Source organism: Embiotoca jacksoni, unplaced genomic scaffold (assembly GCF_022577435.1).
Source record: "Embiotoca jacksoni isolate LCO1_2020_lvr unplaced genomic scaffold, fEmbJac1.0.p SCAF_38, whole genome shotgun sequence".
In the NCBI taxonomy this organism is placed as follows: Eukaryota; Metazoa; Chordata; class Actinopteri; family Embiotocidae; genus Embiotoca; species Embiotoca jacksoni.
In genome coordinates, this window is record NW_027185390.1 from 2307120 (window position 1) to 2330391 (window position 23272).

Here is a 23272-nt window from a genome sequence, read left to right on the forward strand (position 1 = left end):
GGTTTTTCCACTGACGTTAATCACCGAGATTAAAGATTAAAAAGGAAGTTTAATTATTCACGTCTTTTCCCTCTCTCTCTCTCTCTCTTTGCCGAGCTCGTAGCGCGCCGGGTCGGGCCTCCTGCATTTTGACGATTCCACGTCAGTTCGCGGAAACGCCGTCGCCGTCGCAGGGGGGGACCGGGTGGGACCGATTTCCGCGATACGTTTCCAACGCGCTCACCTGACCCCCCCCGGTGGAGATGAGACACAGATCCCGCCGGCTGAACAAGCGGGGCGCAATGAACGGGGGAGATAAAGGGGAGAGGGATTGTTATAACCCCTCTCAACCTTGCTCGGGACTCGCGTATTTCCATTCAGTCCGTGCCGGCGCGCTCTTTTGTCTTCGGAGAGATCTGCATAATGTGACCTGATTCGGCTTTCTAAGAGACAAACCTTCCCGTTCATGAATATTGGAGGAGCGGCGGGGAGCGGGTGGTGGGGTTGTGGGGGGTGGGGGGAATTATTCGGGGAGTGGCGTCAAATTATTAAGGAGCTCGGTGGAAATTAGGTGCACCGGGCTTCATTTTGTTTCGCAGCCTCGCTGTGTTCGGCGTCTCGCTTTTAAACCGGAGACGACTCGACGCGCGCTGCGGCTCTTCTGGTTTTTTTTGTGTGTGTGTGTGTGTGTGTGTGTGTGTGTGTGTGTGTGTGTGTGTGTGTGTGTTTAACTATATCACCCGCGGGGAATACTGATCAAGCATCCTGTTTATTTTCTAACGTGAAATGTCTTTAAATAACTCCCCCCCCCCCCAAAAAAAAAACAAGTAAATAAATAAATAAAAAAAACAACAAGATGACTGATGAGTGCTCTCATCCCGAGACACATTGATGGCCTTATAAATTATACGTTTTCCTCGAGTCCCGCTGCATCGTCAAAACACAGCCAAACTAATTTTCTGCTGAGATGCTCAAAAGTAACGGCAAACCTACACATCTACCTCATGCTGTTCAGGAAAATTAGCCGTTTTCTCATTTATTACCTCGTTTTCTTTTTTCTATTTTTTTTTTTTTTCCTCTGTTTCACTTTGCCGGAGCCCCGTCTCCACCCGCATGATGATTAGATCCCCGGCTAAAAATACCTATCATTAATTTACATCATGACAAACTTCGAAAGTGCTGCGTTTCTTTTCCTGCTCTTCCTTGTTTCCTCCCTCCCTCCCTCTGCTGGCGTTATCCTTCATCCCTCATAAACACATGAGGCGTGGGGCTGTTTTAATGAGGACGGAGTGGACAGATGCCGGGCCACGCCGCCACCGGGGAGCCCCGCCGCAAATCCGCCGTCGTTATCAATTCAGCGGCGGCCCTCTTCAAAAGGCCCCGGTGCGAAATCCCCGACACTTCGGTTCTTTGTTCCGCCGTCCCGCCACAAATTCCCCCCCCCCTCCCCCCCCCCAAAAAAAGCTTCCATTATGGCCTTTTTTTTTTTTTTTTTCCTGCGGCCTCCCCTCGAATTATTTCCAACGCCTCTCTGCAAATGACGTTCCCTCTCCGGCGACGTTGAACCCCCGCGCCTCCCGTCCCGCGCCTCGCGGCGCCGACTTTTCCAATTTCATGGCTCTGTACGACCCTCCGGCTGCGCCCGTTATAACCCGGAGGTGACCACGATCCCATTAAAGTCTCGGCTGGAAACCGTGAAACTCTTAATTAAAGTGTCGCCGCGTGCGGCACGGACACGAGAAGGCGTGCGGACGTTTATAAAAAAAAACAACAACAACAACAAAAAAGCTTCCATTGTCCGGTCGCTTCCTCTCTGCGGAGCGCTGATTGTCCGCTCGCAGCTCAGCAATCAGAACTCGGCTCAGCGGGCCCGTCGAACTCCACGGAGCAGAAGAAGAGATTAACAAACACAAAGGGCAAAACTGCAAGACATTGATTAAAATAGAGCGCTAATTGTTAGCGTGACAGGCTAATTAACCAACAGCTTTTCATGAGTTTCCGTTGTTTTATTTCCCCTATCTTGTTCCGCATCTAATAAGCCCGCGTCCCGCTTCGCACTGTATTTCGGACATAAATTGGCACATAAAATAGCAAAAAAAACAAAAAACAAACACCCACTTTAAAGTTGAGCCTACTGAGTTGGGATTAATGTTTTGTTTTCTGTGGAGGAAATGAGCTCCAATCTTTTTTTTTTGGTTTATTTTAAGACCTGACTGCACCCCGTCCTTTCCTAATGCGCCACGTTCTGCACGAACAACGGAGCTGACGAACGCGGCGCATTTTCTCTCCACTCTTTGACCTCGGCCGGGACAAGCAGCTGACACGGCCGTCACCGTCAGAAACGGGCCCCGGGTGGAACCGCGCAACAAAAGCTCCGCGTCCGCTCCGCCCGCGATCTAAAAACCGTGACGTCACTTCCCGCGCTCGGGATGAGGTGAAACTCGGCCGCGAGCGGAGGACCTGAAAGGGGTCTTCGTCTTACGGGTGTTTTCTTCAATCCGACGTCGTTTTCGGTGGGAACACCCGAGTGGCAGCGGGATATCAAACGGCGCACTTCGGTGGTGTTCAAAGCGGCGCTCTTGGGATTCAAAGGACTTTTGTCAAGGTTACAGAACAATGGGCTCTCGTTCACAAAGTGTCGTCGCTCGATATCTCCCCGCCGCCGTCAATTAATGCCGGCGGAAAACAGGCGTCCCGACTGTAGTCGGACCATTAGAGAGGCGGCGGAATAAATTCTGCCACTCTCCTCATTTTTCTTCCCGTACAGTGCCGCTCTGCAACCGCTCCAGTTGGAGACAAGTTTTTGTCTTTGTTTTCTGGCCTCCATTTTCTCTTTTCTTCTTTCTCTCTCTCTCTCTCTTTCTGTCCTTTGCTCTCCATAAATCTATTTTTTTCCCAGCGGCCTCCTCTCATTCCCGTCCTTGTCTTTCTCCCCTTCTGTCTGCTGCCTTTCCGTTTGATCCAAATTATGAGCAATCATACACCCGATTCAAAGCCATCAGAGAGGGAACTTAACTTCTTTTACTGATGTCTTACGCGACCAACAATAACAACTTCGGTGAAGTTTATCGCCTCTTTGCGGCACAAAAAAAAAAAAAAAAAAAAAAAAGGCTCTTAATTAAAGTTACTGAAGACGCATTTTCAAGACACTTCCAACAATCTCATTAGAGAACTGAGCTGACGGTCGCTCGCGCGCCGAAGAAGCCGTTTCAGTTCAACTCCGCTGAGAGAAAACGCCTCGTTTTTTTTTTTTTGTGGGCGGCGTTTTCCCCCGAGCTCCTCCCCGGACCCCCCCCGGCCGGTTTCGCCGATTTGATCCATTTCGGCGTTACGGCTCAGCCGTCGCGTAAAAATCTCCTGACGATCGCGGCCTCTCCGACAACGTGTCGGCTGCTAACGATCCCTCAGTAAAAATCCCGTCCTTCCCTCCGTTTCGATGACGGCGGAGTTAAGAGCGCGGCGCGATGAAGCCCCCGGCTGCACATTAGACCTTTTTAATTACTCCTGAGCCGGCGCGCTGCTCGCTATCCTCGGGGATGATCTGCAGTTTATGAGCGGATAACAAAGTGTAACTTAGAGAGTCGAAGGGTCACGTTACCAAGTAATGGACCCGAGGATCCGGGCAAAGTTTGGCGTCGTGCTTTCACCGTTTTCGCGACAACAACAACAACAACAAAAAATCTATCACAGGAAGAATGAAAACACAATATCAAGCACGACTGAAGGGCGTCTCCACTCGACTGAAGGGCGTCTCCACTCGACTGAAGGGCGTCTCCACTCGACCGACACGAGAGCTTTCCAAAGTCAGCTTTTGTAAATCCTGCCGTTGTTATGCTTCGTCTCGCTCCTGTAGGAGGAATAACCTTGGAGGTTTTGGAACTGCAGATCCCCATCGCTTGCCGGCTTCGGGGGGATTTGACGGGACGCACGTTAGCCTGCAATTATTTACTTTATTTTGCGGAAAGTAGCGTCTTTTGCCGAGAGCGGTTTATAAACGGACCGCTCTGAAACCGAGGGAAGGGTCAAAAGCGGGATCGTCCTCGGGACGGCTCTCAAGTTTTAAGATGCTGCGATTCCTGAGAGGGTTTACGGACGTACAAATCCGTGCGCCGTTATCTAGCGTGTTCACTTTCTCTCCCCGTCAACAGGCGACTACGTGGTGATGACCGTTTACTTCGACCTCAGCAGAAGGATGGGCTACTTCACCATCCAGACCTACATCCCCTGTATCCTGACCGTGGTGCTCTCCTGGGTCTCCTTCTGGATCAAGAGCGACGCCACGCCTGCGAGGACGGCCCTCGGTATGTAACCGCGGCGACTGCGCAGCAACTTAAACGTGAGTCGAGTTCGATCCTCCGTTTCATCTCTTGCTCGTGAACGTCGGCGGTAGCCGCCGGCGTCCGGACGCTTCACCCGCTTTCCGCTCGAATTGAAGCGACGTGAATACGTGGGACACTTCAGTTTCGTCTTTTTTTCCGTTCAATCTGAGGCGCCGACGGCATGCGAACGAAAAAGCAACCGTCTTGCGTCGATTGCCTGTCGCGGAAGAAAAAGCTGCCGCGCACCTCTGCGTGCGTTGTCCCACGTCGGCCACTCGCAAACGAATGTGTCCGTTTCACCGCATCTTTAAATGTGCATTACGCCGTCGGCGTTTCCTTCTTGTTTTCCTTTTCAGACGTCGTCGTTGTTTTAATCTGTTTCTTTGCATGACTTGACAACCGCTTTGCATTATTTTCCTCTCCGCTGCATGCCTACCATTAGTTCATTTGTTTTCCTGCGGATGACGGAGTTGCGCCGATGCTTTGAGGTGGAGTTCCAGGTAAGTGTTTTTGACGATTCCACCGCCGAGCTTTCCACCCCGTCGTTTCGTTGTTTGACCTTTCCTTTTCCTTTGAGCCGTGTTTCCTTCGGTCTTCACCTGATCCGCCCTCGTTACGTTATTACCTCGTTACAACCCGGCGGTTTACAGCCAAACACTGTTCAGATCTGTTGAAGTCTTCATTTGAATTCTGGTGGAGGTCCCAACATTTAAACCAAATACAAGCAAGCTGAATTTTAAATGTTGCACAAGACATCGAAAATTGCCTTGAAAGCATTGATTGTAGGGTTTGAATATTTAGAGCAGGCGGCAAAACTGATATAGAAAATACAGTCTGTACACATTATATCTGCTACTTTACAGTTTAAAGTTGAGGCAGCTTAAAGGGGGGGGGAGATAAGGCGTTATGTGCATATAAGTTGGTTTAAGAAAAAACTGTCCTCCGATCTGCCTGGCGAAGCTGCGCCGAGTGCTTTGAGCTAAATGCTGACGCTGGCTTGGCGGTCCGATTTCCGGAAGCTGGAGAGTTCACGTGCTTTGACGTGTTTTGTTTTTTTTCTTTTTTATGTTGACGCGTTCTGAAATGGCACAGGCTGTGGAAGGTCGTTCTTTTTATTGGATTATTGTAATTCAATCCGGACAGAGTTTTTTTTTTGAAGTAATAATAAGGAAAGGAAAATGTCAACGTTCCAGCGGCCTCACGACTTCCCTTTGTTATAATGCCTTATCGTTCCCCGCGTTACATCACCCGCCTGCCAGCTCGCCAAATTAGGTCGTCTCCCTGACGTCTAGTCACCGACGACGAGGAGTCTTTCGGTGTTCGGGTTGCCGTTGCCTGGCAACGGTGTTGTCACCAAGCGTATAACTTCCCGTGCCGTCTTTGGGTTTTGCGGGTAAAAACCATAAAACCAAAGTATTGCAAAAGTTAGTTGGTACTAATGACAACAAACTGCCTGAATAAAATGACCCCGACGTTTATCCCCGGAAGCCTCAGCCGTATCAGTAGCCGTCGGACTTCGGTTCCGTGCCCTCCGACGTTCCTTGTCGAAGGAGGCGAGACCCGAACTCATTAACAACGTTCCATTTTTCTCACTCGACCCGCGAACTCGAGCCGAGCCGACCTCTCCGAGCCGCCGCCGCAACTCTGAGGCGCTTTAATCCCACTCGGTCCCCTCCTGCCCTCCGTCAGCCTGCCACTCAGCCGATATCGCCGGAGCTCATCTGGAAACGTCTCCGCGGCGATAAAGAAGTTATATCGGAGCTCCGTCCGTCCCTGTTCGGTTATCGGGCCCGAAGAAGAAGAAGGAAAAAAAAAAAGACTTCACTGATAGTCGAACACTAAAGTCTCGCGTGGCAACGGATTCCACGATAAGCTGGTGTTACGGCTCGAGCCAAATGGAGCCGTTTCCTCTTCGACTGTTAATGAAAGCGGATCGCAACGAGGGACTGTTGTTGGGCTCAGCTGACTTGTTCCGCTCTTAACGCTGATGAAAGTTGACACGATGACAGTCGAATATCAAAACAGTGTGAAGAGATCAAGAGAGACACGACGACACCACGGGTTATTTTCAGAATGTGTTTGCAGGAATTGCAGCTATGTGCTGAAATACTAATGACTTATTTTTCTCACTTTGTAGTACGGGTTGTTATGCACCAAGCGCGCCGAGGTGAATTCCTTCGACGGGAAAAAGAAAAAAAAAACACGATTCAGAATCGTTTGAAAAGCAGCTGCTTGTTTCTTTCGCCTCTCGGCTGCTGTTTCCGTGCCGGTCCTGTCCGTCGCCTGCCGTCCGTAGGTAACCGTCAAAGGGGGGGGGTGGGGGGTGGGAACGAGAGCGTAACGCAAAGTGAAAGGTTCGTGGCGGGGAGTAATGTCAGAACGAAGGAGGAGGAGGAGGTAGATCGAGCGCGGAGAGGTTGAAGTCCGAGGAGGGGGGGGAAGAAAAAAAAAAAAAAGGCAGGCGATGCCAGGAGGCCGCCGCTTTACTCCTCACGGCGGCGCTTTGACAAGCTGCTAACGTGTTCTCGGTGGCACTTCCAAAGAGCTGTCACTCAGCCGCTCACTCCTTCATCGGCAGCACGCCTCGGACGGCAGCGAGGGAGAGCTGAGCGCGGGTTGACTCCCATCAGACCTCAGTCTCTGCCGCTCATGATGGCTCTTGACAGCGATACGGGGGGAGGGGGGAGATAAAAACCACCACGAGGAAGGAGGTGAGAAGATAAAGAGAGAACGAGGCTGTGGGAGGGGGGAGTGGGGGGGGGGGGTTTCATCATCACGCTACACGCCGTCATCCTGGGCAATCGGTGTAACACCAGTTCGTGTCACAAAACTGCCGACGTGTTTGGTTTTGCGCGGTAATGAGAGTTTCCGCCACGACGCTCTGCGTTTGCGCTCGGCATCCGTCGCGTTCTCTGTTTTTTTTGTTGTTTTTTTCGGACCTGTGAACTTCCCGTGTACGCTCCTCAAGTTTTCTCTCTTCCAGCAACGGGCAGTCTGATTCTGCCCGTTGCTGGAAGAAAGAAAACTTGAGGAGCGCCGGCAAAAAAAAAACAATCGTCGCCGGGTGACGCGGGACGCATCGCTCCCGGTGGCGGAGTGTAAAATGTATCACCAGACACCAGTTGAAAAAACAAATTCATATATAAAAATAAAAAAAAACACTTTTCTTTTCTCCCAATGAAATATGCTCCGAACAGCCTGTCCTTGTTCGTATTTGCTGATCTCAAATATCGGATGCTGGCGAGCGTCGGCAACAACGGGAGCTTCTCGTGATATGGGTGTGGCGGGGAGGGGGGGGGGGGGGGGAGGGGGGGGGGATAACACTTGAAAAACCCAGCATTTCCCTGCGAGAGCCATCATTCACACAAACGCTTGTCAGCAGTGATATGTCAGAGCTGACAGTGTTCCTCACGGGAACTCTGGCGGGGAGTTAAATATAGGTGGTAGCAGGGAGACGTCGCCGCCCGGAGCTGCGCTGTGACGAGACGACGGGATCCGGGATCGGGCGCCCCCCGCTCGCCGCCGGGAACAAAACCGGCCGCGCGATCGACCCCCTCGCGACGAAACGGCTTCCGATAAAAAAAAAAAAAACCAAACAACGTCGGCCGCGAGGTCTCCGGGTGTTCGGCCGCGTCGCGGCGACGGGAAGCTCGGACGGCGTCATCGGAGCGCCGACTCGGCGTCGGCCGTCTCGCTGATTACGAGCGCGCCTTCAACCGGAGGCCTCTGCAGGAGCGCGTGGAACCGCCTTCAATCAGATGAGATTGAAGTTGCCTCGCGTAGCATTTTAACCTCAATCACCAGCACGTTCATTTTGAAAACATCAGCGTAATTGCTGTAAACAAACAAGCCCCTCGCGGAGGAGACTGTCGGCTCCCATGCAACTCCGCGTTTTTGCTTGGTGTCGATGCGGTGGGAGATCCGCCGCGGCTCCGAAACAAAGAACGACCTCCTGCCAATAACACGCACTTTTATTCCACTCCCACTATCCCGACTGCATAATTTCAATCTATCTTGTCAGAACGTATATATTCACATTCAAACCACCTCCAAATGGAGTTTGGATCCAGTTTGCACAAATGGCATTTCATGTGTTATATTTTTTTTTTTTGCTGCCCAGACTTTCAAAAATCAATCTGGATGTGACAAAAATCTAATTTTGGCTGGTAATCCGAACAAGGCTTTAGAGAAATCGAAAATGACGTCCCGTCGCCGTCTTCGCGCACCCCAAAAAAGCTCAATGTCCTGTCGCCTTTCAGTTGAACTAGAGACAGCTGTGCTCTTTGAAATGATTACGCGCGTATTCGGAGTGGAGCGCGCGCCGTCCCGCCGACCGGGCCGCTGATCCTTGGCTGGTTCTCCTCGGGACTATTTATAGACGCTTCACAAAGACGAGCCGCGGTCTGTACCGCCCGGTTTACCCCCGGACACGTGACAAAGGTCAACGTATCGCGGCAACGCCGCAATCGCAGCGGGACGTGCGTGACGCTTGACGACTGCTCCTTTAACATCTCGTGTACAAAAATCATGTAAAAAAAAAAAAAAAAAATCTGTTTCCTCCTCGTTGCTGCGATCACACGGCGGGGATTATTCCGCAGTCCGACGATGTTTGCTTTTGCGCGGACACATGCGGCGGAGCATTTCTCACTTCCGTGCGACTGGCCCCGGTTTGCCGTCAGTAGATGTGAGACTTTCTGTTGCGGGCTCGGATCGCCTGCACAGACGGGAATCAACCGGTTGCTATGGCACCACGCAGCGGCACATTTTCACAGAATGAATTAAAACTGCGCTGGGAAAAAAAAAACAACCTCATGACCTTGATTTGAAATAGCAGCCGGTGGGTAGCTCGTGATGAAAAAAAAAAAAAAACAACTAAGAAACAACAAAAGCTTTCGGTGCTCGTGCTGTTTTACTGAGGTCACGCTGTTTTGCGGTACGCTGGGATGGAACTGGGCGGTGAGGTCTTGAGGTACTGGAAGCAAAAGTTAATTTACCTTCGTTGGGCTCTTAAATCTAATGAGCGGGAAAAAGAAAAGGAAAAAAAAAAAAAAAAGAGAGAGAGAGGAAGTCTAGACGGAGCACTAGACCAGAAGAGGTAGCTTGAAATAGATGGGAGAAATCGTCTCTATGGAAACCACAGGCGAAAACAGTGGCACACACTGCCATGAAAGACATGTAGGAGATGAGGATGAAAGAGACCGAGGAGGGAGAGAGAGGGGGGGAGGGAGAGGAGGGAGGGAGGGAGGGAGAGGCGGCATGAAGAGAAAAGAGGGGAGGATGAGAGGGAAAGATGGCGAGCTCACAAGAAGGATGGGTGTGTGTCACAGCGGTGGATATCGATGCCCCCGGTGGGCATTACCGAGACTGGGTTCGTGTCTCTTTGAAAGAATTGATTTGGCTTCACCAAGCGAACACACTGTTCTCCTCCAGGACGCCGCGGGCAGTCGTCCTCTCAAACAACGGCACACAAATAAAACGTACCTCCAATTAGAGCAGTTATTTACCAGCGCGACAGGTAATCACCGACGCTCGCAACGGCACTCGACACGCCGCCCTCGACGTCAGTTTCTTTCGCCGCGGAGGTGGAGGTGGAGGTCGGCGTATTGTCTTTCGCTCAATAAAAAAATAATAAAAAAAAAAAACATTTGATGACACTGTGCATATTAAAAAAAAAAGGCCGGTCGAAATCATGAGAGCGTGAGAGCGAGTAAGTTCAAATAGGAACTAGTACGTGTAAGTAGTAGTAAGTTCCAATATAGAGACAAATTTTTACTCCGTTTCTCATTATTTTCATTTAGTTTGGCAAAATTAGTTTAAAGCAGCGTCTCGAAAATGTAACTCAAATTTTTTACTAATATCTGTTTTAAATTATTATTATTCTAAATTAGTAGCTCATAGTTTTGACATCATTTTGACTTAGCAAAAATATATATATATTTTTTGGGGGGGGACATTTTGTTGCCCTTCATGCTCCACCCGAGGGAAATGATATTTTAGACTATTGTTCGACGGTTATAATAATAATAACTTAAAAGTGCTCTAATATGCCAAATTTAACTTCCCCGCAGCTCCTGCTCTGTGTTCAACATCATCTGTCAATTAGCCTCCTTACGTGCACACTAATCCCTGTTATGTATCATCCTGGTTTTTAAATCCCGTTCGGGATATGATATAAAACACAATCTGGTTATTCATTCATATCCCCCTGCATGATTTCAGCCTTATCCAAGTTACTGTTTAATCTGTGCAGGTGCGTCTTTGATGTCCTCCACACAACACGCAGCCGCTGTCATTTCTGCGCTGAGCAGCGGGAGTTATTAATACGACTTTGAGTTGTGGCTGTCCGGACTGCATTGTATGATCCCATATTTTATATTTTAATGAAATTTGCTCCTTCGCTGTGCAACTTGCAGTCCTGCATCAAATTGAATAAAGCAATTTAGATCTGTTCTCACGGCCGAATAGCTTGCTTCCTGGAGGATTTCCAACTCCCAAAGAGAGAGCGTGTCGGTGTGAATCTGTTTAACCCGTTAATAACCTCGACGTGACTGAACAGCACGTTTCCCTCCAACAGCAGCGTGTCGGATCGTCTCCGAAACAGGTGGAAAATGGCCGCTTACGCAACTGCAATTAACGGCTATTTTTATGTATTTTGCGGCTCGACGGGTCACTCGCTCACAAAGTATTAAGTGTTCAACGGTACTTAAGTAATCAAAACGATTGTTACATTAATTTCAAGGCTTTTTTTTTTTTTTTGGGTTGTTTTTGTTCAACCTCTCGGCTCACTCGCCATTAATTGAGATTAGGACACACCTACGCACGAGCACTTTTATCTGCACCCTCATTATGCCGAAGCCCGGACGGGATCATTTCAAAATGTGCGCGTGGATCACAAGCATCGTGCTGCGATTCTTGCACAGCGGTGCGAGTAAACCAAAACCGTGTGCCTGGAAAATCAGCAGCCGGCCGCTTGCGTGACGGCGAGAGTCCATCAGCTTCCTGCAGGGTGTCCTTCGACAGGCTTTCTGAAACCTCCAGCGGAGGAGGAGGAGGAGGAGGAGGAGGAGGAGGAGGAGGCACGCTGGACACCGGTGACAGGCTTTTGAAAGTAGCTTCTGAAGATAATTACAAAATATTTCTTCCCCCTGTCTGGTGCACCCTCGGCAACCACGAAGCCTGCGCGTGTCCAAATTGAATACGGAAGTTTCCTAATCTCCTGGTTTACATCAGTGGAGACAATAATATAATAAAGACTCCATCCAACTTCTCATAAGTGACACTTCTTTTTCCTCTAAACCTTCTTGTTGTTTTTTTTTTATTATAAAATGTAATATCGTTGTTGTTTTTCTTTTTTTTTTTTTACTGCTGTCAAGGGAAAAGATTTTAGAGCGGAACAATTTAATGAAACCTCCGAGCTGCTTTTGTAATTTTCTAGTGCAGTTATTCGGTAGAGCTGGCTATCATATTTATATTTTAAAATGTACTACTAAACAAAAGACTTTTTAATTTTTATATTGGGTTTGTTAACTTAATTTTGAAAGGACAAAAAAAAAATATCCTCACGGACCTCGTAATGTAGACGCGTTAAGTTACCGTGGTAACATTCAACTTGCTCGTTTGAATGTTGTGAAGCTAAGATGGAAGACGCGCAGCAAGAAAAGTGTCGTCAGACCAATGACAAGAAACGAGAACACCCGGGATTAACCGAGGCCGACATACAGAAGACGAAACACCGGACTTTCTGTTATGGAGGCGATCCCGACTTTAAACCCGAGGAAGGCAGAGCGAGACGTACTCTGATGGGGGAGAACGCTGCTCCCAAAGCCGAACTCCCAGACTCCCAGATCGAGCTGCACCCGTTGAAAACCAGACCGCTAACAGCAAACAGAAAGACCTGGGAGGGTGAGACTCACCTGGATCGGGTTACCGTCCAGTACACCAACTCCACTACAAAACCTGAGCAAACAGATCAAGAACTCAAAGACCAGCTGGAGCGGGCTCGCAGGTCTCAACTGGAGGAGATCCAAACCCTCAAATATCAGCTGAGTGAAACTTATTGAATTCCTACCTCGTTCTCACGGAGCAGCGGGAGGAGGAGATGGCCGACGTCGCGGCAGCGCGGCGACGAGGGAAGAGGAGGTCTCCGGTCGGCCGGCTCTGATGAAGAAAGAAAGAGGAGGAAGCTTCGGATTACGATCAGAAAGGAGCACGTTGGTGAGGCGAAGGCAACGGCGGCATTCGGTTTAGGGTGAGACGGACATGTTTCAAAAACAGTTCACTAATTATCTACCAAGTACAGGCAGATGTCGAACATAAAGACGACACGTTCTGTCTGCTCAACAGTTACTCGCTGTTTTCTGGAGTTAGATTTCAAATGGAGTGAAACGAACATTAATATCGCTCCATCTATATTTCACAAAATCTAATCTATGCCCCCGACCCCCGACCCCCGCAGACGTACAGGAATACAGAGCCATGTGCCGGCTGAGCAGTCGTGCTGCTTCAGTCATGTTTCAGTCATGAGGAGCTCTCATACCTCTGATGAGGCGCCGCTCTATAATAGAGGTGCTAAACCCGCAAATCCATTTCTCACACTTTTATTCTGTCTTTCAATATCTATTTAGAACAAGGATCCTACGTGTTCTTCCACGAGCTGATTTTCATCACAATCCTTTTTTTCCGTTAATTGGCATAAGAATGAAAAAAAAATAATAATAATAATAACAATAAGCGGCAAATGAAAAAAAAAAATAATGCAAAAACCAAACGGTGTATTCCTCAGTGATATGCGTGCGAACTCAATCATAAAACTGAAGTCGCATACTCTGTCGCGTGTGCGCGTGTCCAGAATTGAACTTGCGTGCACATGTTCACGTGTACCTGTGAGCAGAAGCAATTTGAGAAAGAACATCGATAAATTATTCAAAGCTGAAGACAGTGTGACAAAGTACCAAATCAATACCAACAATAACAACAACAGAGAAAGAAAAAGGGTCTGGCTGCATTTATGTAGTTTTGTGTGTATATATATATATATGTTCCAACAACATTCAAACATAAGGATTTGCTTTTCCATAACGGTTTTACTTAAATCATTTTCCCATGCGTCATAATTCATATGTAAATTTGTCGGGAATATTCCGATTCCCGGTTTATTTTAAAACACGTTTCTAGTAATGTAACTGAACGTCACCGCTCGGGACTTGAGGGTATTTAACTTGTATCCTGATAAGGATCCATATTCCCTTAACGGTCTTAACACTTCTGGGAAGGAGGTCGAATGGACGCTTGCGCGTATATTAAAACGTCATCCGCAAATAATGCTATTTTTTTTTTTGACCACCTCAGAGATACTCCGATTCCGTGTATTTTCTCCTTTCGGTTGGATAATATCTGGGAGGATGTTTTTCCTCGTCTTCTAGCCAGAATTAAAGTATTGGAAGTTTATCATCTCGATTGAACACACAGTTAGAGATATCCAACCTGTCCTTCCTTTCTTTTGGTATTTCCCGCCTCGAGAGTACCCGATTGGACGCTCCCATGTCGCAGTTGTCAAAATGGCTCCTTTCAAGTTTCACCCCAATCGGCGGTGCGAGCGTGTTTTCCCGGGGGTTCATTCGCTTGCCGTTGCCCTCGTCGGGCTCCCTCGCCGCTGCACTGGCCGACAGGGTGCTCTCTGCTTGTCAGGAATTTGCTCGGCGGTCGAGTGATTCGAGCGGCGGATCGGTCGTTCCGACTCCCTCCCGGTTCCTTCCGGGAGCTTTACGATTTTTGTGCTATTTTTCTAAACTGCCACGAAAGACGCGTCGTTCGATCATTTTAAGGAAAGAAAAAAAAAAAGAAATTAGAAAAGTACACTCTGCTATTTGTTGCACGTCTCCCCCCTCCCCCCGCTGTGGGTGTTTAACCGGAGACCGGATTGATGCCGGGACATCTACCCAGAATACCCCTCATGCATTATTAACGGTAATTAATAAACCTCTGCCCACATGTTATGTAATCGCCGACATGCTCGTGGGTCATCCCACTGCTGACCTGCAATCCATCGTGCGGTCACGCTGGATTATCTTTGCAAAGTATTGCTCCCCTCCCCCGTTCCCTCTCCCCCCCCCCCCTCCTCCTCCTCCTCCACCTCCTCCTCCTCCTCATCCGTCCGTTGCCTTCCCAGGTATCACCACAGTCCTGACCATGACCACCCTGAGCACAGTGGCCCGGAACTCTCTGCCCCGAGTGTCCTACGTGACGGCCATGGACCTGTTCGTGACCGTCTGCTTCCTGTTCGTCTTCGCCGCCATGATCGAGTACGCCATGCTCAACTACTACTCCTACAGCATACGCAGACCTCCTCCCAAGATGCAGAGAATGGTAAGTCCGCGGTGAACGTGTGCGTTTGCCCTTTATTTGCGTTAACCCCCGCCTCCGCTGCGGCCGAGGTTCCCCTGCAAAAGCAGGCGTCTGTCGCCGGCGCCTTCCGTTTAACGCTCCCGGTCATGACTCACCGAGGGAAAGACTGCTGGTTAAAGCCTCTGTTTGACATGAATGTTCACATTTTTCGGAAAGTCAATCAAAAGGCCGCGGGAGAGGCGGGAAACTGCTGCAGACACAAAAACAACTGCAAAGAGAGAGAGAGCGAACTGGAACCGGCTTGAAAAGAAATGCAAAACAACGACATATGCATAATGACCACAAAAACACAAAATCAACACAACTTCAAAGAGATGCTGCTGGCCCCGCCGCGCCCGCCGTCGCTCACAGCTTCAGTCCTCTTCGCTGTGATAACCGTCTCGTAGCTCGTCGGATCAGCGGTGGTGCGGCCGCTCCGAAAGGCGGACCAATCGGCGACCGGCATCGGTGGTCAACTGCCTTTGTCCCACCCCTCATGCACTGTGATTGGACGGCTGGTGACAATATTTTATTTTATTTATTTTATTTTTTTAACGTATATGCTGTGCTCAGGAAAAAAAACACTTTGGTGGACACAGCGGTTGGTAGTTGCAGCGTATTTGGCGCATGCCGATTGGTTGAAATGAACCCGAGGTCGACGCCCAGAAGGACGGGAAAAACTGCAAACGATCCTCGATGGATAACTGCGAAGAGACAAAACTTGACCACAAAGAAATGGAAATGATCACAAAGGGACTTAAAACAAGCTACAGCTGTGCGTGTGTTTTTAAACCCGGGGGGTGTCTCATTATCTGTCCGTGTGTATCACCACTGTAATAATAATAATAATAATAATAATAATGATAGATTAAAAACTGACGCGCAAAACATGAAAAAGAGCACAAGAACATTGTGTTTGAGACAGATGTGTCATCACGCCGGGATCGTGGGAGCCAGAGCAACGTGCCGGGAAATTCACTGCATCAATTGGAGCAGTGTGTATAATCCTGACTGAAAAACCTCCGGAAACTAATATTGATTGTAGTCCCAGGGTGCCAACACACACACACACACACACATATATATATATATATATATATATATATATATATATATATATATATATATATATATATATATATATATATATATATATATATATATATATATATATATATATATATGTATATTTATACACCGTGCGGTATATATATATATATATATATATATAAAATGGAGTCAGCCGCTGCCGCCGCCGTCGTCCCCCCCCCCTCCACCTCCCTCCACCTCCCTATTCATTACTTCCTCCCACTGTAGAGGAGTTCTGCTGAACGTGTCTCAGGGCTAAAAAAAAAAACACTGTCAGAGCTCCGGCTGAACAATTAAGTCGCGTTACATTCAGTCCCCTCCTCTGCATCTCCGGCTCTCCGCTGGAGTTTGGCCACGTCTGTCTGTGGGGAAGCCTCGTACCCCCCCCTCCCCCCCCTTCACCCTCCCTCCCCCGCTCCACCCCCCCCCACCACCACCATCCGTGTGGCTCCTTTGTGCCGCCTACTCAGTCACTTCTCGTACTCCGCATGACACATTTAAGTCTCGCTCGCCTACCGCTCTTCCTTTAACAGAGGAGAGGATTGCATCCCAATTAGGCTGTCCCAAATGATTGCGTAAACATCAGGGAGGAAGTCACATAATTAATTTTCTCAGTAGGTAGTTGTTCGGTATTCTACTCTGAAGATTCAGGCCGAAGCGACGTAAAGTAAAACAAAATTAGAAAGTCAATAACGCGGAGGCTTGTTATGTTCGTCGGTCTTTGTAAATCAGTAGTTTCACTTTCAGCTAAATATATTTCAACATTAACGAAAGTATATTTTCAAAAGTAAATTTTTAATCCTATGCAAACTTTAAAAAAAAAAAAATCTCTCCGCTGTTAGAAAAGCACATTGATTCGTGACATTTTGTTGCTGGTGTGTGGTTTTTATTTTTTTTCTTTCCACTTCAAAACAGAACGATTGTGAAAGATGATTCATCACTGAGATCTAATCAGCGCATCAATAGAGGAGTTTGATGGAGTTTTTCAGCCATCCGAAAACATCAATAACAGCGCAGAGTGTAATCACCTTTGAGAGACACAATTTCTCCTTTAAAACGGCCATGTAACAGAATGAAAGGCATCAAAAAGACACACTATCCCCGATAAACATGCCAGAAATTTCATAGTCTTGTTTTTTTTTTTTATCTGCTTTCTCGCTCAGTTCTGTTAAAATGAACTTCTGCGCAGCAGTCATCCGTTACGGACCGCTCAATGAGCCCGCTAACGTCTTCACTTACAGTTCGTTCAGATCTCCGTCGCTGCGCTGAACGTATGCAGGTTTACCAGCAAACGTTCGGAAGAATTATTTCCAGCATTTGAAATTATTTCCAGCATCTGAAATTGACTGATTTCAGAGGGACTAAAGCCGGCTTTCACAATAATGATTATATTCCATTTCTGACAATAGATCCATCTGCACCCTAAGAACTGGTCCTTTAATAACTACGTACATACTAAAATACTGTCTATGAAGAAGACAAAGTAATAAACTCTCGTGAACAAAGTAGTTCCCCGGACAAACAAATTGGGATAAACAATAAGCTCAATACGTAAACCCATTCTTCTTCATGCCTTAAATGTCCAAGGACCAAGAGAGTCCTAAAGTTGGCAACCCCACCTCGGGAGACCGTCGGACTCGACAACTGCCTGTCCGAGCTGCGGTTGACGAGTTCTGATTGGACACGGTGGACGGATTACCCCGACCGGTCAATTCGTTCATCTCACCTCTGTCCTCCCGTCTTCCTCTTGCAGGCCTACTCGTCGTTCAACATGAGTCGCAACCCTCGGACCGTGATGCCCATGGGCAACTCCCTGTTCTGGCACGACTACGACGACAACTGCCTGTACGAGTGCCTGGACGGCAAAGACTGCAAGAGCTTCTTCTGCTGCTACGAGGAGTGCAAAGAAGGCGGCTGGAGGAAAGGACGGATCCACGTCAACATCGGCGAGCTGGATTCCTACTCCCGGGTTTTCTTCCCCACCTCCTTCTTGCTCTTCAACATCGTCTACTGGGTCAGCTACCTCTACCTCTAGTCCGCCTCGGGCCGTGATCGGCGGTCCGCGTTGAAGAAACAGCTACCCTTCCCCCTCCCCCCCCCCCTCTCCCCCCCCCGCCCCCTCCCCCCAAGCCACTTTGCACCGCGGCTCGTGATCTGAGGTCCAGGTTGAGCACAGAGGAGGAAACGAGGAGGATCGGCGCGACGGGACGTTGCGAAGGACGCGGCGCGCCGCGTTCGGAGGCTTCGAGCGGAGGAACAAAACGCCCCGCGGTGGAACGACGAGCCGCCGGCATCAACTCGGAACGGTCTCTCTCTCTCTCTCTCTCTCAAAGAAAAAAAAAAAATTTAAAAAAAAGAAATAAAAAACTCCAGACAGCTGTGACTTCGGAGACATTCGGGGGTCCTGTAGCTGAATCTCGGTCGTCGAGATGGCGAAGCACCCATAGTGCCTTCTTTAGAAAAGGGTGCGGCACCGAGAGACGCGGCTTCAGAGTTCCCTCCGTTATCTTTTATTACCTCATCCGTCACTCCGCCGCATGCCGAGTTGTTTATTCTTTGACGAAACAAACCCGGAAGCACAGTCCTCACCACTGGAGATGTTTTCAAAACTTAACACTCGCCGTTCATTTTGCAGCACATTAGTTTTAGTTGTACCCCACAATTTATTCTCCTTTTCCAAAAAAAAAAACCAAAACAAAAACAGTGACGTTTTCTTGTTGTTCTTCTTCTTCTTATGATTATTATTAGAATTAGTTGTTCGTTCACAGCGAGTCGATAGCTCACACATCCGTTGTTAATTGTTCAATATGGGTTCGAGCCGGGGGCCCGCGGTTGGTTGTCTGGTAAAATCTTGTTTATTGAGTCAGTGAGCTTTTTGTTCATGATGCTTTATGACCATGCAGTTAGATGCCAAGAACATACGGGCGCTTTTTTTTTTTAACAATTATCGTATGATCGACATGCTAATCTCATCCCCGGGCATATTATACATGTTACAGTACACGAATAAGCAGATTAGGACTAGAGTAGTGCTAGTTTCTTCAAATAAATATATGATGGCAGATTCATATAATATTTGATTCTTCTTTATATAGATTTTTTAAAATTATTAATGGGGTCTGTGGATGACAGTTGGACGCTTTGAGAGATTTACATGCCGTAAATGTGTGATTGACGGCCAAAGCCTTTATTTACCTCAGTGACAGAGGACTTGGTTACACGAGTATATTAGAGACAGGTTTTCTTTCTAATTTCCCCGAATGGTAACCTGAACACTTCCTGTTAAACCTTTTAGTCTTTTCAAATTCAGTATAAACAGCACCAACACAACACATGTTCCACGAAGCCTTTTTTACCTGAATGATGTTAAGCCACCTAAACGAAGCCCGGCACCTCCTTCCAATTCACCACAGCAAGGCTCTCGCAGTGTTGCTTTTATTGGTCGGCTTTGAATGTGACAAAAAAAAAAAAACACATCGGGAAACCTTTGTCGTCGTTGTCGGAACTTAACATCAGTGGAGGATGTGGCAGACAAGAAACTTGACCTGAGAAACAATCAGACAATGGAAACACAACTGACAGCACCAGGTCAGCTGGTAAAGCATACGACACTGTCATCCCCCTCAGTGGATTCATTTTGGTTGCTGTTTTATTGGGGTTTTTTTTTTCGGTGACCCACCTCTTTACATGCGCTCGACCCCTTTGAGTCTGACTTTTATCTTCGAAATGAACACTAGTTTGTCTTTCCGCAGAGTTAGCTGAAAAGATTGATCCCACTTTCATATTTGTACGCTAAATACGAAGCGTGCGGCAATTAATGCTGAGCTGCTGTAAGTTAGCTGCTGGATGAATCTTCAGTTTGCACTTTACCATCTAACTTTTGGCAAGGAACTCAAATCATTTTCGCAAAACGTTAAACTATTCTTTTGTGTAGATGTTAAACCCCAGACAATTATCAGCTGCACATGTTGCAGTCATGAATTTGGCATGAAAATGTTGAAAGAAATGCCGGGAATTGGCACAAAGCAAGCCACTAAAGCACACACAAACACGCACATGCTGCACACGGCCTATTTAATTTTTGCAGTGGAGTTCTGCCATCCGGTTTCAGAAGTAAACAGCTGAGGACAAACTGGAAGCTTCCATTTTCTTTCCTTTTTTTATTTTTTTTATTTTTTTTTACCTGATGAAAAACGAAAGAAGTTCCTGATGTCCTGCAATATGCAGGAGCTTCAAGGCACATCGTCCTGCGCCCGGCTGACAGTGATCACAGGTGCTGTAAGATACGGTCTATGTATTGTGGTACTCCTCTCACACACACACACACACACACACACACACACACACACACACACACACACAAACATGGGGTACACGGAGCAGCGTTGAAAAATGGATGACGCGGGGTTCTTGTTGATGACATTTGATGCGAGTCCCACGTCCCCTCCTCAAACATGTAAAATTGATGCCGTATATCGAGGTGAACAGACACAGACACACGTTGGGAAACGGGAAAAACAAAAATGAAAACCAAAAAAATAACAGGGACAGACGGCATCAACGGCATTCGAAACATGTTCGGTTTTGTTTACTGTTCTGGGGTGTTGTTGTTGTTTTTTTTGCAGCCGTTCGGCTTTGTAGAACAATCAGCCCCCTTTCCTATCCTCCTCCTCCTCCTCCTCCTCCCCTGACACACACACACACACACACACACACACACATTTTCCCCGGTATTTGTATGTTCAGAGAAAAAAGCTTTTATGTAAGATGTATTTAATTAATGTTTCTATTTTCATACAGTTATATGTGGAATGTATGTTAGGCCAGTAGCGAGGCCGGAGTCAATCTGGTTCCAGTTCAGTCAGTTCGAGCAGCCTTTTATAGTTTATATTTAGGGCTCCTTCATATTCATGAGGCCTCCAGACCCATTTGTGTCCCGTCCAGAGGTTTGTAATCACAAATTAAATCGCCTCGAGTGATGCTGGAGAAACATCGGAGGGGCCGTTCCTCTGCTGATTTAACGCATCAGCTCGCGTGAGACATTCAAATTGTATCCGATCTATCTATACGTGTCGAAGAACTGACTGAATTGGCCAGAGCTTGGCCAACACCGCAGTAAACTCTCCTCACCTCTGATATTTCTACTACACTTTATAAGTGTCTTAGTCTGTTGAGATACTTCAATAAAACAGAAATCACAATTTTCTACGTCTTAACAAAAAAACATCACCTGTGTGTTTCAACTGACTGGGACCTGTATTTATAAAGCCCCTTCGGACTCGGAGTACTGACCCGGGATCAGCGCTGGCAGGCATCGCGAAGTCGCTCGAGAGCCGTTTCCGGAGACCCCGTCACCCCCATTAAAGTTTCCCGGCTCGTGCGGGGAAAAAAAAAAAAAAAAAAAAAAGCGGCGAGTCGGTCGCGGCCGAAAGGTGTCGGGAAATCACCCCGCCCCGTTTTACCCCGCAAACTAATTTTGTTTTGATTGGCAGTGAGATCCCTAGAGGACGGGGCTTTACGAAAATAAACAACATGAAACAGCCACTCTGATCTTGGATCAGCACTCAAGAGGGGAAACATTTTATGAAAACAGGGTCTGGAGTGAAAATAGGTATCTTTTTTCTAGTGCGTGGTACATTGCTTATATTAATAAATAACGTTTTGGTCAAGTGCTACTGTGAAGTCTTTTTGTGTGAGAATGAAACGCTGAGTCATGCCTACAGGAGCCTCCACGGCAAATTGCTTCGGTGCTCGGCTATCTGGTGTCGCGCGATAGATCAGAAAAGGGTTTGGGGCTCACGGGTGGGAAAACGAACGGCTTTATTTCACGGGATATTCCGTCATTTGGGGTTTTACTCTCCTGTCCGTATGTGTATCTGGTTGATATCCTTCGTAATACCTTTCCTCTGGACCGCCCTGCCTCCTCAGCTCTGATCCCTTCCCTCATTTTGAACAGGATTTGACACCGTCTCTCGCCGAAAGCGACGGACCCTCCGACGGACACGGCTCTAGAGTTGTGTGTCCCTGCGCCATAAAATACAACCCACAGGAGAGCTTCCTAAATTAGCACCGTCACCATTAGCATGAACCAGAAGTCAGCCGGGTTAGTTTACAATCCTCCAAATTCCATAAACCCCAAAATACACAGAATGAAAACGTCTTTAACGGGGAAAAACAAACAGAAACGGAAAGGACTGTTTTGCTTTTTTAATGTTCAGGTTTAGCGCCCGTGTAATTTGGAGACATTAGTCGCTCCGGCGGTTACCGTTTCACTTGATGTTCACCACAAACGTCAGAGCAGAGGGAGGGGAAAGAGTGATCTCTCAATGTGGTATGAGCGTGGCATGACTGTTGGCGTCAGACTGGTTTCGGCATTTATCCTAAAATCGACATGCGGAGCAGTCCGGAGAGTTTACTGAGACCGGTGGCAAAAAAACGTGGCGAGCGGCAGTTCTGCGAAACGGCGTGTTGATGAAAGAGGGAGGAGGAGGAGGAGGAGGAGGAGGAGGAGGAGGAGGAGGGAAGAGCGACTGGTTAAACTCACGGAGAGGCTGCGGTAACTCAGACAACCACAGGAAAGCATCTCAGGCTCGCAACGCGTCCAGCCTTCAGGGGGGCCCCGGGGGAGAGATATCTGAGGCTTTTGGGGGCACGCGTTCACCAAAAACGGTAAAATTACCGCTTGCTCTCGTGAATCTCCATTAAAGCTGAAGCGTCAGCAGCATGAATCCGCGGATCAAACCCGCCCCGTGTTAGCAGCTGCCGGTAGAGGAGCTTTAACGTTGCGGGCAACGTTTTCTTGGGTCACTGTGGGCCCCTTAAAAAAAAAAAAAAAAAAAAAAAAAAAAATCCAGTGCAATGTTCTGATGGGAAAGTTGACCAATGAATCTCTCCACGTGCAATAGAATAAGTTACAAATGTCCTCCGCCCGCCTCGGAACAATGATACGACTAATATCCAGCGACAGATGCACCGGCACGTCACTGCTTTACCCGGAGTTTGGTGACCTAGTTTGAAGCAAGCGGCACGAACAGAGGACGAGCGAGAGACGAACAAATAAGTGGAGTCGAAGGGTGGATGTTACTCACTGTAACATCCTCCTCCTCCATCTCCTCCTCCACCACCGCTGCCCCACCTGGAGACACCGCTGCCACCTACGCTAGGCAAAAGCAGGAAGGCACGCTAACACTGCAGTGGATATGGAGGGAAAAGAAGCACTTATGTAGGAGAAAACTGAGCTGTCAGTGTGTGTGTGTGTGTGTGTGTGTGTGTGTGTGTGTGTGTGTGTGTGTGTGTGTGTGTGTGTGTATTTCACTCATGAACGTGCTCATGCCTGTAAAGTGACAGCTTTTCCTGCAAGAAGAACTGACACCCCGTGTGTGAAAACATACTGTAAAGCATCAACACGCGCGCGCGTGTGTGTGTGTGTGTGTGTGTGTGTGTGTGTGTGTGCGTGTGCGTGTGTGTATTCATAGAGTCTTGTGTGTATGCATGAGTGGATG

General features: G+C 48.0%; 1 protein-coding gene across 1 annotated transcript in view; it reads left to right on the forward strand.

The window, feature by feature from the left end:
- LOC138208451 (gamma-aminobutyric acid receptor subunit gamma-3-like) overlaps positions 1-21439 on the forward strand; it is a 53206-nt gene extending 31767 nt beyond the window's left edge. Inside the window, exons 8-10 of the mRNA XM_069166320.1 lie at positions 4128-4280; positions 14467-14663; positions 17524-21439. Of these exons, the coding sequence (XP_069022421.1) occupies positions 4128-4280; positions 14467-14663; positions 17524-17805 (632 nt within the window). The 3' untranslated portion in view covers positions 17806-21439. The remainder of the gene's footprint in view (positions 1-4127; positions 4281-14466; positions 14664-17523) is intronic.
- The last annotated feature ends 1833 nt before the right edge of the window (positions 21440-23272 follow it).